This window comes from Lipophrys pholis (assembly GCF_963383615.2).
Source record: "Lipophrys pholis genome assembly, chromosome: 2".
Lineage (NCBI taxonomy): Eukaryota > Metazoa > Chordata > Actinopteri > Blenniiformes > Blenniidae > Lipophrys > Lipophrys pholis.
In genome coordinates this window covers 32,481,696-32,500,726 of record NC_137636.1, presented here as the reverse complement: position 1 = coordinate 32,500,726, position 19,031 = coordinate 32,481,696, and the positions used below count along the sequence as shown (strand labels likewise).

General features: G+C 44.8%; 1 protein-coding gene across 2 annotated transcripts in view; it reads right to left on the bottom strand.

The window, feature by feature from the left end:
- The window catches only part of cdh8 (cadherin 8), a 153,382-nt gene extending 135,080 nt beyond the window's left edge, over positions 1-18,302 (bottom strand). Inside the window, exon 1 of one of the 2 annotated variants that reach the window (XM_080488677.1) lies at positions 17,656-18,302. In XM_080488677.1, the coding sequence (XP_080344803.1) occupies positions 17,656-17,916 (261 nt within the window). In that variant the 5' untranslated portion in view covers positions 17,917-18,302. The remainder of the gene's footprint in view (positions 1-17,655) is intronic. The other variant, XM_080488678.1, reaches the window with a different exon arrangement.
- Between the last annotated feature and the right edge of the window lie 729 nt (positions 18,303-19,031).

The window sequence follows — 19,031 nt, the reverse complement described above, 5'->3', positions numbered from 1 at the left end:
TCTGTAAACACTGAGAGTGCTGCACAGATTGAGATGGAGCGAAATGAGGACCTGTGCGGCTGCTTCCATCCAGATGGAGGCTACAATAGGCTGTTTTAGTTTTTTCTTGGTGGGAGGGCTGGCCCAGGTTGCTCTGCTCCAGCTCCCTCTCCAATACGACAATGATCTGTGGAGCCATTAAAATGCTGCTGCCTCATCACAGCTGCTCCTCGTCTTCATCAGCTAACGGCGGCGGCGGCTCGGTGACGCAGACGGAGCGGGGAAAGACGTAACATAAAAGGGCAGCGTGCCATTTGGCAGCGAGCTCCTCGTCTCCGAGGCGAGCGGAGTCATCTCATGAGACCCAGAGGGGGTTTCCCTCCAAGACACAGAGATTTCAGATTGGAGTCTTTACACTTTCTTGTTCTCGGAGCTTCAAGAGGATCTCCACAGAAGAAGAATGCTGTTGACAATGCCGCTCTTTTTGGGTTTTCAGCTCAGTGGAAACTCAAACGGCATTAACCATGACAAAAGGGAATCGGAAACCAAGCCTTTATGTTCATTTCAGAGGATTTTTTTCTCCCCGTCTTACGCTTTTATTTATTAAAGCACAATGTCGGAATCTATCATCTCTCCATTGAGAAACTGACGCCCGGTGAAAACAACGACGTTTGAAGTGAAGACATAATTTTTTAAATGTTTTGCGTTTACACTGCAATGACAGAAACGCTGAAAACTATGTAGTTTTCATGCCAGGCCATGAGTGGGTGCTGTTGTTTGTTTTTGCAATGAAACCACACGCACATGCAGCAGAGAACAATCCACTCTAAACATTAACAACGGGAGAACACGGACATTCTAGTGGACAGACGACTAAGTTTGATTGTTATTACGGTGGCTGTCAAAATAAAACTCAGGAGTCCCAGGAGAATATAGACTGGGAGTCATGACACTCTGGAGGAAACTTTGTTCTGATTGTCCCTCTACTGACCATGTGCAGAACTGCATGACCAGTCGCAGTAGACGGAGCTTGTTTCAAAAAGTTGTGTTTTCAATGTCTCCGAGCAGCGTTGTAGTGGAAACAGACCGAAAACGTTGTTGTGTAAATGGAGCCTGAGGCAGCACTGTACTACACACACACGCATGAGTGAGTGCGTACATTACAATATATTAACAGCTGATTACATCCAGAAAAAATGAAAAGCAAAATTAAAGCCTTATTTTATGATATAAATATATAAATGCATTAATAATGTCATTATTTTAATTACTTACTTTGATTATTTTTAGAGTGATGCCTCTATTCATTTTTTTCTATAATTCTACAAGGTGAATTTTAACAAATTCAAACACGCCCACACACAAAGAATATCAAGGATATAACCGTTACACCGTTTAGTTTTTTCTATCTTACTAAATGTGTTCTTTTGATCTATTGCATTAAGTTAATAGAATATGTTATATGTGTCTTCATGCTTTGGCCAAATACTTTGTGATTTACTAAAGTACTTGATAATTATATGTGATTTCTTTCCATTTCTTTCAAGTTCTAGTGATGATTCTGATTATTGAATATTGGAGAATGAGCAGGAATAAATTATATTGACTTCATTCTAACACCTTTCAGACTTGATAAGGTAGATATATATGTGTGTGTGTGTGTGTGTGTGTGTGTGTGTGTGTGTGTGTGTGTGTGTGTGTGTGTGTGTGTGTGTGTGTGTGTGTGTGTGTGTGTGTGTGTGTGTGTGTGTGTGTGTGTGTGTGTGTGTGTGTGTGTACATATATATGCGCACACATACAAAAATAAACTATCCTAAGAAAAGACACTCTTCACACACTCGTTAGATGTTTTATATGGTTTTGTGTTAGAGCATTTTCCTTTAAAATCACTTGTATTAAAATCATTAAAAGATTTAGCGTCCACTCATTTCTTTTTAAAATAAGACTTAAGAATTAAATAATTCAATAAGGGAAAATAAAGCATCCTTTTCAGTAAATAATTTTTTTTATTGTAAAATCTGTGGAGTTTGCGACTGTCATAACTGTTGATGGGTTTTATTTCAATAATTTATTATCCACTGCACTTCCAACACATTTCACTCGATTATTATTATTTTTAATTGATATAACACAACACTACTGTGCAGCAACCAAACTAATGGGCAGAACGCTAGCAGATTAAACATATAAAACAATTAGAAGAAAACAAGAGTGTTGTATAGTTTGTGCACATGTTCCGAATTCTGTTGGTTTAAGAGCACAATTTGTTGAAGTCAAATATCACTTATTTCTTTTAATCATGATTTGTCTAAAACGAATCAAAGAAACTAGAAAAACAAGAGTGCCCCCGGACCCTCAGAATCCCCCTCAGGCCCCCCGGGGGGTCCGGCCCCGGCAGTGTGACCACCGCTGCTGTGGTTCGTCCTCACAGACGAGCGTTAGCTGAAAAGCTAAACAGCCTGAAGGTGTGAATGTGTGTGTGAATTTGTGTGTGTTGGACTGTGACGGATTGGCAGCCTGTTTAGGGCCTGTTAGCTCTGCCCAATGCATGCTGGGACAGACCCTGAAACGCCCCCCCCCCCCCCCCCCCCCCCCCCCCCGTTGACCCTGAGCTGGATTCTCTACAAGAAGCTGCACTTCCTTTCTTCGACTGTATTTAGATGCAATTAGTGGAAATATTCAGTTTTACATCAAATGTGTGAATTAGATGACTTTCCTTGGAATTTTACATGTATTTGTTTAAAACTAATAATACACTGAAGATTTATTTTCTCCATTAATTCCGCTCTCCGGGTGTTCTCCGGTGGTCCTACATCCCCGCTCCTGATTGATAGCGTTATGTAATTTGCACCGTACACAATCTGAGTGGGCGAGCAGTAAAAATAATTTGGTTTCTCTTCCAGCGGCCGCACAGACAGTTAACCAGCCAGTGGGCTGAAATTGTTCGCACTACCATCTGCTATTTGACTTTTCAACACTTCATTTGTGGGTCCGTGTCGAGAGTTGCCCGGCGAGCGGCGTGCCGAGTGCTGAGGTCGCCGGCCCATTCCACGCCAGATCCGCCGACCCTCTCCCGCAAAATGTGGAATAAACACGCCGCTGAAGTGTGAGCGAGCTGCCAAACTCCCAGCAGGTGTTTCCAAATCAACACCTACAAGCAGCATGTCGGGGAACCGGCGCTTGTACGCTCTGATTGTGCTCATAAATCTACTTTCCTGAGTGGAATGTAAACTCAACTTCTGAAAAGTTGCTATAAAGGGACCAGCATGGCCGGATTAATCTCTAAAGGGACCTTAAGGCAATTTGTTGCCACGCCAAATTCAAAGCCAATAAAGTTGTATTTTTTTTCTCTGAGCCATCCAGAAACCAACCGGCAGAGTCTCCATGCCAAATATTCCCACAATCATGAAGACGTGCCAGCTGCTCACTTTCCTGTGGTTGGAAAGTCTTTTTTTTTTTTTAAGTATTCAGTAATGATGAGAATAAATGAGGCAATTTGAAAGTGTAAATTTATCAAATTAACAGTTGGTATTTTAACAATCTTCCCTTTGAGAAGAGAGGTTTGTGGTTGTTTATTGGCGGTGAAACTAGTGACTGTCTCAGGTAAACGTTGTTTACACAACAATGTTTTCAAGTGAAAATGAAAAGCTTTCACATTGTTTTGACGTCTGTTTACACGACAACGGTGCTGAAAATGCAACTTTTTGAAAGTGCTCCAACTCTGTCTCCATGGGAATGGCGTAAAACACAACTTTTCTGAAACTCTGCTACTGCACATGTGCACCTCGACCATAGTAACTAGTTCTTCTGCACATGCTCAGTAGCTGGACAATAAGAACAATGTTTGCTCCGTTGTGTCATGACTCCCAGTCCACGTTCTCCTGGACATGGTAGTTTTATTTTGACAGTCACCATAATAACGATCCCCTAGAATGTCTGTGTTCTCCCATTGTTAATGTTTAGATTGTTCTCTGCTGCGTGTGTGTGTGTGGTTTCATTACAAAAACAAACAGCGCCAACTAGTGGCCCAGCATGATATACATCGTTTCCAGTCTTTCTGCCATTTCCATGGAAACGGACGCTGCCGTTTTCAAAACGTTGCCGAATAAACGCGAAACTTTTCTGAAACAAAAATGCAAAATGAATGCGTTTTCACTTGAAAAGTTGTCGCGGAAACGACGGTGTGTTTTGTGAAACAGAAAATGACAGATTTGATAAAAGTATTGAACTTCACTGTGTTCACAAAAATAAAAATAAATGCCTTACACATTCATTTTCTATAATGGATACCTCTCGGAGGGTTAAAGATGCCCTCTAGTGGTCGTACTCATGATGACAAAAACAATGTAGATGGCTCAGATGAATAAATGGACCCGGATTGTTATTTCAATTAAAACCTTTTTTGTAAGCACATGTTGGGGATTAGATTTACTACTCAGAAATACATTTGAATGTTTTGTAATTGGACTGGATTTGTATCACAAATAAAATCTCAAGAAATTAGCATTCATCCCGAACACACACACACACACACACACACACACACACACACACACACACACACACACACACACACACACACACACACACACACACACAGAGGAAGTGGACTTTGGTTGAACACTGTCACCAGTTGGCGAGCCCACTTTGGGGCCGGTGGTACTCCAGCAGCCTGGTGTGTGCTCTCTGAAACAAGGAGAGATCCCATCTTGTATCAACACTGATAATATGCTCTCCAGTCAGCAGCTCAGCGTGCACGGCTCCACTGTTATCCAGGCCGGCCTGCAGATATCAGGCGCTGGCTGCCACAGGCACTTGGCACTGCTGCTCTGTTTCCACAGGAGTGAACAGAAATAGTTTTGAGAAGAAGAAGAAGAAAAAAACATCAACACTGAAGTATCTGCAGATCAACTAAAACACGATCGTCGCAACATGATCAAGAGAAAACTGACGCTACTTGATCCATTTATGTCGACATAATTGAACAAGTTGAGTGAATAATCTGACACAATTAATGAGATGTCAATGTCTGCGTTGTATTTTTAGCTCATTTAAGCGTTGCTTGGATTTAATTAATAGGTTACTGTATTGTAATCTGCACTGTTAACAGAAGTGTAATGAACAAGGTATCTCATTACTTATAAATCTGTGATGTTGGACCCTTTGCTCTTCAATTGTGCTCATCAAGAACCAACAATAAAAACTTGGTAACTTAATTTAACTGAGTTTAATATGTGTAAACAATGTCAATGTTTTCTACATATTATTACTGATGAGAGACAACTTAGAACCTCTTCATGTTCAGAGGATTTACATCTTTATAATGAAAAACTAAATCAATTTCCTGACTTCATAACACCACAGAAAACTGTAATTTACATTTAAAAGATGTTGACACATAAATTAGGTCTCAAAATCTGGAATTATTCAGTAATCCCTTATGTGCAAAATGATGCAGAACCCAAAAGTTATAGAGGAAAACTTCAAATCACAACAACTACTGGATAATAACATTAAATGAAAGCGCATATTACCTGAGAATATGGAGTAATTCAAAATGAAATAAAGCAAACTTGACAAAACAAAATTATAATAGAAAAAAATAGAAAAGAGTGAGATCATAAGAGAGTTCTAACAGAGGACAGAGATGAGGCCTGATTGTTACAGTGATGAAAAGATACTAATCCAATCATTTTTCCATTTGGTAGAAACAGGCGTCACTGCTCCGTGTGGATTTTCTTTTAATAATTCTACTTAATTTGATGTTTTCAAAGCTATTTGAATGGGATGGTTAAACCCTTCACACCTGCGTGTGTAAAGAATCCAGTTAGCGACACAACTTTGGCCTCATGTTGCAGCAGGTATTAAAAATCGATAAGATGAATTTGAGCTTCTAGGCCGGTGGCTATAACATGGAGTACACCACCCGAAAAAAATCCAAATGAAGAATTCAGCACTTCACATTCACAAATATTTTCTTTAATGTGTAAATGTCTTTTATAATGGATATTTGGACTCGCGTCAAACAGCTTCTGATGTGTGAGATTTTTATCTGTATCAGTTCACTGATTTATCCAACTTAGAAAACACCAAGTAAATCCTGGGCCGATCACTGATCTATAGAACAATCACGAAGTCGTTATTATCGCCATGCACAATATACAGATCACGAAAGGAGTGTGAAGCAAAATGAAGGAAAAATGACCAAAAACCACACAGTCACCATACTGCATGGCAATGGAAACTGCAGATATGTTAAAAAAAATAAACATATAGAGCACCACATACAATTAAATCATGTGGAGATACAACATAAGTTGCGTAATGTCGACAAGTTGTTGTTTACATTGTGTTTCCTAAAAACTTTGCACATGCCAAAATGTTGTTTAGCATTGTGATAATGATACGATTTGCAATAAATACAAATAGAGCTCTTTATCACAATACCGACATGCGCAATGTGCAAATCACAAAAGACTGACTGAACAGAGATAAAGCATTTTTCCATGCGAAAATTAGAGAAAATCTGAATTAATTTGTGATGAAATCACAAACATTTTGAGATTAAACCAGTAAAAAAAGGATTGATTAACAGCTGTAATTTTGTATTTCATAACAAGAAGCCACATAGTTTCAAGTGAAAAGACGTTGTTTTTGCATTTTCATTCTAAGACAGGTTTCCTGTTCACACTGCAACTTTTTGAAAACGATGTCCATTTACGCAAAACCATTGAGAACGATGTAGTTTGCATGCCAGGCCACAAGTTGGTGCCGTTGGTTGTTTTTGTAATGAAACCCCACACACACACATGCAGCAGAGAACAGCACGCTCTAAACATTAACAGCATCTTAGTGGACAGATGGCCAACTTGGATCGTTATTATGGTGACTGTCAAAATAAAACTACCAAGTCCCGGGAGGATATGGACTAAGAGTCATGATCAGCATTTCAGAAAAGCCCCCCCCCCCCCCCCCCCCCACCGACCCCCGCCCTTCTATTTCTAGCAAGCGGAGACAAATCACGCAACTCTGCAGAGAAAACACTGGAATCAAACAGTCTCTTTGTGAGACGAGGGGCCTATCTGCTACATGAAATCACTCTGGATTTCACACAAAAAGAGTTCAAACTCTTTGGCTGCAAGTTGTGCAATGATTCAGATAGCGGCGTGCGCTTCATATCAAGAGCACATCAGAGGGTTCGGTCTCCTCTGACGTCACCGCCGAGCCACAAGCAATCAACCTCTGCACGCCGCTACATTCCTACGCTTTGATAACCTCAGCTAAACGCTCTCCCTCCTCCGACATCGCACCAGTCCGCTCTTTCATCAAACTCATCTGCGATAATGTTACACTAATTGGATGTTCTATTATTCATAATAGCAGAAGTTTTTCTTGGAACTCTGCATTTCATTAAACCACAATGGAGAGGGACCGGCCGCGTTAGCAAAGATTTGTTAATATTTCATCAGACGGGCCATCGGTGCATGTCCACTCCGCACAGCACAACAAAAACAAGCGGCGGCTCGGATAAAAGCAATTAGCCAGACTTCAATGGCAGAAGCCCCCCAACACAGACGGCCTAAAAGCTTTTCACATGTTTCTGGCATTCTCTGTTCACCGTCCCTCAACACCTCGTTTTGTCGCAATAAAGAGAGGCGACGCAACACGGCCAGTGCCACACACACACACACACACACACACACACACACACACACACACACACACACACACACACACACACACACACACACACACACACACACACACACACTCACACACACACACACACACACACACACACGGTTCTTTGAGAACGCTCTCACCCTCCTGCATGCTCAGCCTTGATTCCCATTAAGCATTCATGATTCATCTGGATTTTATATTATAATGTTTTGAATTTTTCATGCACCCCCCCTTTCTTTTTTTTGTCCACCTCAGGAAAGAGAAAAAAAAATCTAAAGTGTCACTTTCACACACACACACACACACACACACACACACACACACACACACACACACACACACACACACACACACACACACACACACACACACACACACAAACACACCCACACACACACACACACACACACACACACACACACACACACACACACACACACACACACACACACACACACACACACACACACGAAAAAAAGAGGTATATTTTTCCATTAGCACCACCTGCTTATTACATACAGGTTTGTATTTTCTATGATTTACAGGCACAGACACATGGAATGGATTTTGTAAGGGTTTCAGGTGTTTTCTGTCGGATGGTATCAGGTCCAATGTTGCACTCGTACTCATGAAGGATCTCCGAGACAACCCGACGAGTTTTACATGACGTCATCCGTCAGCAACGTCACCGAATATGCGTGACGTCCGCGGTTTGGAGGTTTTTCATTATTAATGAGAACGACAAAAGTAAGACTGACTGTAACTGATGTTCTGACAAAATATCAAGACGAGGAGAAAAATAGTTGGTGCAACACCAACACCGACGTCTTCACCAGGAACTTCATCACCAGCAACTTCATCACCAGCAACTTCATCACCAGAGACGTTTAGACGAGCAGAGTTAGAACGATGTCTCTCAGTGGATAAGGAGGATTTTACACCGAGCCGTGGTACATGCTACATGCTACATGCTACATGCCACATGCTACATGCTAAAGAGTTTCAGGCTCACACACCAGTGATGCTACATGTTAGACATGATTAAAGTCTGACCAATTCACTCATTGAGAATGAGCTCGGTCTCAAATCTCAAGGCTACGACTGTGTCTACAGTACGCATATCAAACTGTGTAGAAAGATGCCACACACTGTGCTATGTGTACTGTAGACACAGTCGTATACTAGAGACTTCAAGGCTGTTGGAGGTGATGTCACGTCGTGTAGAGGGAGTTTGCGGCAATGCAGAGCCTTTGCGTATTCTTCTGGTGAAAAGTATAAATTAGACTTTATGGCATTTAAGTACTACTATCAGTACTATCAGTAAGTCTCTAAAGGTTGGTACTTGTACTTGTGCTCGGTGCATCCCTGGTTCCTGCAGTCAGAGTGTTGGTAAGGCAGCAGAATACATGGAGGTGTGGGGGTACTGCTCTTTTACACCCCTCCATACCTTCTTCTCCCTCCTCTCGGTTATTATTTCACCTTTCTTTTTGTTCTCTCTGTAGAAGGATCATTAAACCGAAATAATTCATTTGTGAAAAAGGTCAAAGCCACAGTCTGTTGGCGCCCAGATACCACAGTTAGAAGTGGTTTGCATTGAGTGGAAGACGAGTGCAAATGGACGGAGCCATATATATATATATATATATATATATATATATATATATATACATATATATATAATTATTGTCAATTGTGTGAGTGAGGAGAGACATCCTGTGCGTTCTGCTCAACAGCGATGATAATCATCATCTTTAAAACCCGTGATAGGTGAAAGCAGCGATCTTCAAGTAAATGTCAGAGCCGCTGTTTACCGAGGCCGCTTTGTTTGTCATTATGTGCGACGAGGAGCCAGAGGGGGAGCGAGAGTTGAGAACTGTCATCTTAAAAGTGCCAGGAATAGGCAATACCCCCCCCCCCCCCCCCCGAAATGCCTCCCGATCCAAAACTCCCCTCGACATTGTCTCTCCTCCTCCAGCCCACGTGTGCTCCCAGCTAACCGTGAAGCCAAAACGCACATCCAGTTCGCACAATAACAACATCCTTTCTTAACAAGATTACTCCGGCAGTCCCAGTTTGGCTGATGGGACTCGCATGAGGAGCACAGGCGCGAGGATAAGCCGCCGCAGCCGCCGATGTGGCGGAGGCTGCCACTGCCGCAGCCTGAAGCGGCTCTCATGCACTGGGATCTAACCATAGGAGAGGAGCCTGCCTGGGGACTGGAGCCAAACATGGAGCCCACAAGAAGACGCTGGCACGGGAAGCAGGAATCTTCAGCCTCTGCTGCTGCCGCAGCTTAAGTCCACCAGAAGTGTGTCAGAGGCAAGGGCCAATTAGCAGGTTTCAGATAATCATAATCTGTTGATTTGAATAAGCAGATTTGAATATGTAACCTCACTTAGTGCTACTAATGACTGGCCAGTGATCCGATTTAAAACCTCACTTCATACTCAGAAGTAAGCAGAACGCCTGACGCCATCCCGCCTGCTTAAAAAGCGATTATGCATGCTCTGGTGTTTCGTCTGAGAAATCAAAAATCATTTAAATGTCAAGAGTGAGACAAAAGGCCAGGAAGCTTAAGACTGGTAAACTGCAAATGCATCTCTTCAAGCTCTGAGAAAAAATATATAACCCCCCCCCCCCCCCCAAAAAAAAAGAAGAAAAAAAAGGCCCCCATCCTGAAAAGAAACGAGGCTAATTTAGATGAGACAATGCAGCAGCCGAGCCTTTGAGGTGAACCGTTTTAATTCCTATAAATTAGTTAGAGCAAAGTTCAAGGCAGAGAGCCAGATGACTTAGCCCGCTAAGCGCTCCGCCTCCGCAGTGCCGGTGACCCGGGGGAGGCGGGAGGGAGGCGGGGGAGGCCGCTCAGAGAGAGCACTAAAGTTAGGTAATGAGAGGACGGGTCTCCTTCCTCTGGACTGTCGACTGGTGATGTGGGAGCTGGTTCGTTCGTGCGACGCCAGTCCAAGGTGAACCCTTACAGGAGCCTCTTGCATGAATTAGTGCTGATATAAGTGCTCAGAAAACCAAAAAAAAAAAAAAAAAATGCCAGAAGTGGCCCCCCGTGCGAGCTGCTTGCTGTACAACGTGGATTTAATCGAGGCGAGGCGCAGATGTGAGTGATCGCAGCGCGCTTGTTATTTTGCTCAGGGACTGTGAAGCCCTGTGAATGGATGTGATTTCCTGTTAAATTATTATTGCAGCTGATGCATGCACGCAGGAGAGCTTCCGGGGGGATCCTCCTTATGATACACTGGACTGAAACATGATTTCTTCTCCCCTATGGAAACACTGGGGGAGAACATACAGGATGTAATTCAGTGCAAAGCAGTCACTACAGCAGAGACTCTGGAAAAACAACAGCCAAACGGAGAAAATACAGAGATAAATAATTGTCTGTCAGCAGAGTGGCAATGTGCACATTATCTGACAACACTGTCCTGTGATTAGCATTAGTCACCTGATACATACAAAGCCAGGTTTTCTGGGCCTGGTTCCTGTGGAGGCCTCATATGATATCAAGTGTCTTAAATGCACCATCTATAGCAGGGGTTCCCAGTCCGAGGTCTGGGACAACTTAGGTCAGGACTGTCAAACACATTTTAATTCAGGGACCACATTCAGCCCAATTTCATCTTGAGCCATAAAATAGTGCTATAATAACCTTTATATTAAATTGTTTTCTTTGCTGTGATGAAAATGTCTGTATTTTCACAAAAACAAAGAATTTTAATGAAACCTTCCGGTACAAAATATGTCGAAAGCGTGGCTATGAGGCCGGTTTGACAGCAACCAGGTAGCTGGTTTTCATGGCAGCATCACTGATCTCTCAGCTCGGGCCTCAGTGCTGTGTTGTGACGCTACTCTGAAGATTCACATCATTTGCTTGGTGGTTTGATTTGTTACAGCCCTGCTTACAGGGACGTCAGACGTGTTGCTTTGTCAGCAAAATGAGTGTTGCGCACCAAACACACCAGAATAAGCTTTGAATTTACAGCAAACAGGGTAAAATCTTACATTACTGTGACGTTTGAGAATGTTTTCCGTCATATTGTTATCTTCATTTGATTGGGAGATTTGTTTATTTATTTCCAATTTTACATGAGACTGGGTGAGTCTGCCGTCAGCATTAGCAGTGGGGTGTAACTGGTACAATCGAGGAAAAACAACATATGAAGGAAGGCAGGAGTTAAGTAGTATTTCAGACCTTTCATGCATAACGATGAAAAACATTTGAATGTGTTTGGAAAAGGGACACAGAGACTTTCTTTATCCATTTGCATTGTTAGGGATGTTCAAATCAAAACTACACAGTCTCTAAATGTGACGAGTACCTGTACTGCCATGATGAGCTTGTGACATGTCTTGAATCTTAGCAACTTTTTTTTATTTTCTATTAAAATCATTTAACCTAAAATACCTGATTTTCTTTTTCAAAGACTGATGAATTCCTTCAGATTTTAGCAATATTCAAAAAGGAAAGGAAGAGAAGAAGGAAATACAGATCTATTCACTTTCTGCTCAATACTAAATCCTTGAATCAAATGTTTAAATATAAGAAACACGGCGAGCCGATCTGTTGTGAACTGTTAAAATGATGTGAATCTTTTGTGTTAGAAGTGTGTGTAGTATTAAACAAAGCCTTTTCCCGTATTACTAGTATTTGAAGTTTTTTTATGCAGTGTAGTTCATGATAGTGAAGCCTCCGTGTTTCTCAGTGTGTTTAAGGACAAACTGTTCGGTTGCATTTCTGCAAAAAAAAAAACACTGAGAGGTTTTTTAGAATAAAATCATGTTAGTCATCAGCAATCTGGATAAATGAGATGTTGAGATCATAAATTTGAGAGACTTTGCACCAAACTTTTCTCTCCCGAGCAGAAATCAGTTTAAAGAAGGGATTTCGTCAATTGTTTCTAAAGCTTCACTTGGTGGCGCACACGAAGCTCCTCGCGTCTAAATATAGTGCGTCCAGCTCGTCTCCGGCGCCGCCGACAGTCCGATTCGCGCACGCGGCTTGTTAATGGGAACCAGGACGGCTTTACAAAGCCATAGACAACCTGTCAAGCTCTTGGAGGGCAGCGCTAATGTGATCCCACAGCTCTATCAGAGCCACCGCCGGGGCCCGGTGTTTTATTACAGACCGGGAGGGACAGAGAGAGAGAGAGAGAGAAAGAGAGAGAGAGAGAGAGAGAGAGAGAGAGAGAGAGAGCGAGGCCATGGCCCATTGATATAATGGCCCTGCTGGCATTAGTGATATACAGTACAGGTGAGACTTACTGAGAGAGGAAACCGAGCAGAGGAAGGAGAACACAGTGATGTTAGTATGGTTTTTTTTTTTTCTTCTTTTCTAAATTACACATGAGGAAGGGTTGGAGATCTGAGGGCCTGCAGTTCAATACGGATCTGCTGCCCGAGGAGAGATTACAGGAGCTGCTGTGGGTGTGAGAAACCAAATGGAAAGAAACGAAGGCCGACAAACATCGATGGGCTTCCCCCTATTCTTCCCTCCTCCTCCTCCTCCTCCTCCTCCTCTTTCTCATTCAACCCTCTTTCTCTCTCCGTGGCACTGCAACCTGTGTCTAATTCAGGCTCTATTTCAGAATTTATTATATCTGAGCCAATGCTTATAATTTATGTGTCATAATGGCTATCAATCACTGGTAATAATTCGGCTAATATTCTCATTAACTCCCACTCCTCATCCATCAATCAAAGGCAGATATCCACTCGACTGCCGGAGTAAATGCAGATAAAGGTGGGGGATCCTCGTTAATCAGGGCGCCGTATCGGCGGCGTTCAGTCAGAGGAGCTTTGGGTGGAGTGAGGACGGGGGGCTGGATTCAGCTCCCCAAAGCCCAACGCTTTGGGGACGTCACACCCCATCAGCCCCGGAGGCAAGCTTACCCCGGCCCAGGAGTCAGTCCCGCCACAGTCGCAGAGCGGGGGGGGGGAGAGGAGGAGGTGGAGGTGGAGGACGGGGACACTGAGAGGCAATCCAGCCGAGCAGAAGGCGCTCGCATCAGTATTTATAGGCCATGTCCCACATCTTGTACCAGCAGTCCAAAGTGCAGGAGGCAACAAAAAGCTGGAAATAAAGCTGCCGCGCTGAGGTCTGCATCCGTGTGGTAAACACGCAAACAAAACAAACCCCCAGCCTCCTCTGATATCCACGGAAACTTCACTTTATCTGGTACACAATAGAGCAAATAAATAAGAACACAGCCGGGCGCCGACGAGCTCAGCCTGCGATCTTTTATCGCTTTCACCTGAACGTTGAGGCCGAGGCGGGAAAACGAGAAGCGAAGATTGAACTGTTTCACGCCAGCTGGAGCTGGAAGGGGATCTTCAGTCTGGAAGCTGCTCGGTATCACTCCAGCTTCCAGAACAGTACTCGATAGACCGAGCATCACGCCACCGATCTGATACCGCCGCCGCGGCCCTGCTCGCTGGGAATCCTGTCAAACAGCTTGTTTGGAGGAAGAAAGGTGGTGTTTCCCTCCCCGAGAACATACACCAAGAAAGACAAAGCTATTTTCTCTGGTTTTTACCGAGATATTCATTTTCTTTGCTGAATCAGTAATCAAAGCCCCCCTCCCTCTCTCTCTCTCTCTCTCTCTCTCTCTCTCTCTCTCTCTCGCTCTCTCTCTCTCTCGCTCACTGGTTTGGTTTCACTGTCAGTTCCTGCAATCCTCCAGTTCTCCCTGAATAGATGAATATTAATGGTTTATTATCAATTCTCTTTGAGCAGAAACACACACAATGCAGCGGTGGATAAAAGTGCTGGACAATGAGATGAGGGATCCGTCAATTTAGCTCATGTGTGCTGCAACTCGCTACCCGAACGCATCATTAGAAGTCCTGACGCGCAGAGCGCTAAACGATTGTCTGCGAGTGAAAGGAGCCGCAAAAAGTTACGTCTGAGGCTGCGAGATATTGGCTGCCATCAATCTGCCTCGCACTACAAAAGAAAACACACTCTGATATCTCTTTGGTGCAAACACAGCAATTTGTTCACTGTTTGTCTTTTGTTCTACGCCGATGTTTTGCCTTTAATGGCCCGCTGTAATTGACTTGCTTGGTTGTATGTTTGAATAATTGAGAAAGCTTTGATTGAAAAGGCGAAGCAGTGTGCGGGGGTTAGGGGTGGGGGTGGGGGGTGGGCTTGTGGTTAGGCATGACAGGCCGATTGGATGGCCCTTCAACCAGATTACAACCTTTCGTAGTGCACAACACTTACTTTGTGTCATGGCTTTCCCCCTGCTGATGGTAAATCAGGAGCTGTTTTGCGTACGAGAGCCTGGCGGTCTACCTGACAGCCTTCAACTCACACGAGTGGCGTCGGCGTCTCCCGCTGAACAGCGAGAGTCCACGTGCAGGATACCTTCAAGCCTATCTTACATTCACACTTCATTTGCTTATTTCTATTCTTAATGGCAGGATATTTATGAACCGTTCCCCGGATCGAGATGAGTAATCCTGAAAATCCCTTCCAACGCCCGCGTACGTTTTAAGCTACAGCCGAGCAACAAGCTTTTCACAGCTGTCTCCCCTGCTTCACTTTAACAGGTACTGCGTGTCTGACTCCCCCGACGCCGATGGGGACTGACGGGGGAGGTGGTGGTGGTGGTGGTGGTGGTGGTGGTGGGGGTGGCGGGGTATGGCTATGAAGAGGAGGTGGCTTGACGAACACACGGTGAATCACAATGCCCAGAGAAGACGCGCTAAAGAAGAGCAGCGAGAGAAAAGGGGAGGGGGGGATAGTGTGGGCTATAGTAGGGGTGTGTGTGTGTGTGTGTGTGTGTGTGTGTGTGTGTGTGTGTGTGTGTGTGTGTGTGTGTGTGTGTGTGTGCGTGTGTGTGTGTAGGGGGGGGGGGGGGGGGTGTTGTCACGCCTTGTGACTGTCCTTCTCGCTCCTCCACACCCCCGCCTCTAACTCATCCCCCCTTCCCCTGTTTTTATGCTAATAGCCAAAACAGAGGGAGAGAGAGAGAGAGAGAGAGAGAGAGAGAGAGAGAGAGAGAGAGAGAGAGAGAGAGAGAGAGGAGAGAGAGAGAGAGAGAGAGAACACAGCGGATGACACACCGTTGAAAATCGATGGTGCAATCTCTCTCACATAACACTATCTCTCACTCTCATTGTGGTGGAGCGGAGGGGAGTCCGGTCACAGGCGACACACTGAGATGGAGGTGGAGGTGGAGGGTGGGGGGAGGGGCACAGGTGTAATTAAACCTGAGTGCAACCAGCAATAAAATACAAAACTATGAGATGGAAATGGAAAGAGTCCAATCTTGGCCTGGACTTCCTTGATAATCGGCCCACAAGCAGTTTCCAGCAGACTCACGCGCAGCAGAGAAAATTGTGCAAAACACACCGAGCGGCTGCGTGACCCATTTGAATCACACCTCCCACCCAATCCAATTCATTTTTTAATTAAGCGTGAGAAACGCGCAGAAAGGGGAAGAAGGAGAAGAGGAAGAAGAGGAGCTCGGAGGAAGATGGAGATTTACGGCCGAGCACCGAGTCGGTGCCATCGCGGTTGAACACAGGACTTATCTGAGCTCTGCCAGGCGTGCTCATGAGCACTTAACCTTGTGGTGAACGCAACCCATCATCATCGCCTCAAAAAGAGAAAGGAGAAAAAAGACTAGCTGCGTGCTTTCATTGCTGGAAGACCCCGCTGGGTACCGTCCTTCAGCCGCACTCGTTTTAAAGCGAGGCCTTGGGAGAACGCCATCGCTCATGATCCAGGAAGTCGAGCCACTTTAACCTCTGCTCAGTGACAAGAGCAACATTTCTCTTTAATTAGTCTAACTTTGTGAAAGGAAAAGTCGTCCTGACCCAAATCTGATGATGCCGAGCCTGGCGTGCGGACGCCACGGCCCCCGGCCAGCGCCTTGTTTGTTTGTCTCAGCGTTGTGATGAGCAGCCATCGTCGAATCCAGCAGAGGCTTCCTAATTGACTCGCCTGAAAAATTAATGCATCACTTAACAGCATTCTCGTGTTCGTATGGTATTTAGAAAACACAGGTGCATCTCCCGCGTGGTGGCAAATGTTTAATTGATGCAGCCATATGACAATACTCCGGATGTGGGGGGGTAGGGGGGTGGTGGTGGAGGGGGGTAAACAAGGGCAAAGTGAAATTAAAAAGTCTTTTCTTGGTTAATGAGTGACTTGTTTTTCACGTTGATCCCGCTCTGTCACGAATGTCTGAAAATATTTGAATGCGTCACAAAGGGGAAAGGCATGCCGGCACATTATGAAATGCCGGGTGATAAACTGTTTGCAGAAGCTATTACCCAACAAGATCAAACACTGTGCCTGATAGCGTGCACTGCTGGCCGGTGCCAGCGCGGCTGGGTGGGATTGTGAGGGAGGCCAGGCCGACTCTCCCCAGGTGAGTTCCCAGCTATGAGCTGTGAACAAGCTGCTTTAGCTGAGAGCTGGCCGCCGGCCCGCTGCTCCTCCCTCAACCCCCCAAAGCCTGCACCGAGCACTGCCACACCGCGAGGGCGGGGGAGCAGGTGCCCCACCCCCCCCCCGGCCCCCCGGCCCCCCGGCCGCCGGGTCTCAGCCTGCGGCTCTGCTCGGCTTTTTACAAATTCTCTCCATTTCAAATGGCGCTCTGCACAATCTGTGAGCCTTTCCAGGAATGGAGATGAAAGAGCTCCTCGGAGCTCCTCCATCCATCTGCTTTTCGCGCAAAAGTTTGTTTTTTGTTTTTCTTACAAAATCTTATTTCAAGGACGTCCTGAAGCAACAAATGAAAGCACCACCAACATTTAATGGGAGTTTAATTATTTCCATAAGCATCTTGTGACCCCCTCCTTCCCTTTTCCTTCCGTCCCATATCGCTGTTTCCCCTTGACAACCCTCCCACTGCCCCATGGGAAGAAAAGGAACAAAATGGATTTTGAGGGAGCATTCAAATGGCCGAATTAATGTTTCCACATGATAAGCGAGCTTAATATAATGCTGACAATCACTGTACTCACCCTGCCAACTAGGATTGGATCTGGTCCAGAAAATTCCTCCAGCACAAACATTTGATTCCAAACCCATCCTCTCTTGGCGCGGCTCAGTAATCTTTGTCCTTCGCCAAGACCGCTCGCCACAGCCGCGGACCCACCAGTTTGTGTACTCTCGGACGGGCCCACGACGGGAGTCGTGGACACGCACGGAACGCAAGTAATCCACAGCAGCAGCAGCAGGGACATCCACAGATCCACCAGCATCTCCTCGGACGGCTTTGGCATCCTGTCGTTGTGTGTTTCTGTTTTGTTTGTTTGTTTGTTTTTGATGCGAGACTCGTCTCTCCTCTCTCTCTTTCTCTTGTCCTCTCTCGGTGTACGTCTCTCGTCTCGGCGCCCCCCCCTCCCCTGCCCCTCCTCCTTCTCTTCAGATCAACAGCTTCCTTCTTAGATAACAAGAAAAGGTTACTTGTGTCCTCTTTGAACGGCAGAGCTCGCATTCATGGCGTGATAAAGGTCACTTGCATGGCTTGGCATGCTTCCATAGCAGTTGGTGAGGGGGTGAGGCTCTCGGCACAGCGTCCATTTGGCGTTATTCCGAGGGGGAGACCTATAAGGAAGCAATCACAGTTGGTTAGCCGTCTCCTAGTCTTGTGAGGACTTGTCAGGAGCTGGGGGAACAAAAGAGGGAGGCAGGGAAAACAAAGTGGAGTCAAATAAACATTTTAACAAATGGGATGAGACAGCCGGAATGAGAGACGGGAGGGAGATGTGTTTCAGAATGGAAATGAGACGCGGGGAAGGAGGGACATTCTCATTTAAACATACACAAAGTCAAGATGTCACTTCATCATCATTACAAATGATGTGTCTGCAGCAGCACTAACCCTTTTCATTCATGTCTTGTTTTCATATCATCCGGATACAACTCAACAACAAACAGGGATGCCTTTACTCTGCACCCATCCGGCCCACTGTATCAGATTGCCTGGCTATAATCTCCTGTTCTGGGGATTATCCTGCAAAGATTTTTGCAAAACGACACGTTCCTCGTGATTAAATGTTGTGACAATACATTCCGGTTTGAATGGAGTCATGATGTCCTTATAGACACCGGAGCGTGGATGCATGCAGGGGAGAGAGTGGCTGGCTGCAGGTGAGCTGCAGCTCACAGATATCACAGTGATCTGGATGAGATAATTGGTAAGAGACTTAGTTGCATGTTCACTCAGTGATTTTTAGCAGGAATACACAGTTTCTTTGTAGCTGCAATCAAAGCCACAATAAAATAAAATAAAAAATGAGAGACTGACATATCAGAGAGGGTGCAGCATTCTGATGTAAATTTTGCCCTTTAATCAAAAACAGTTCAGGCAGTAAGTATTCCTGCTCCTCGCTGT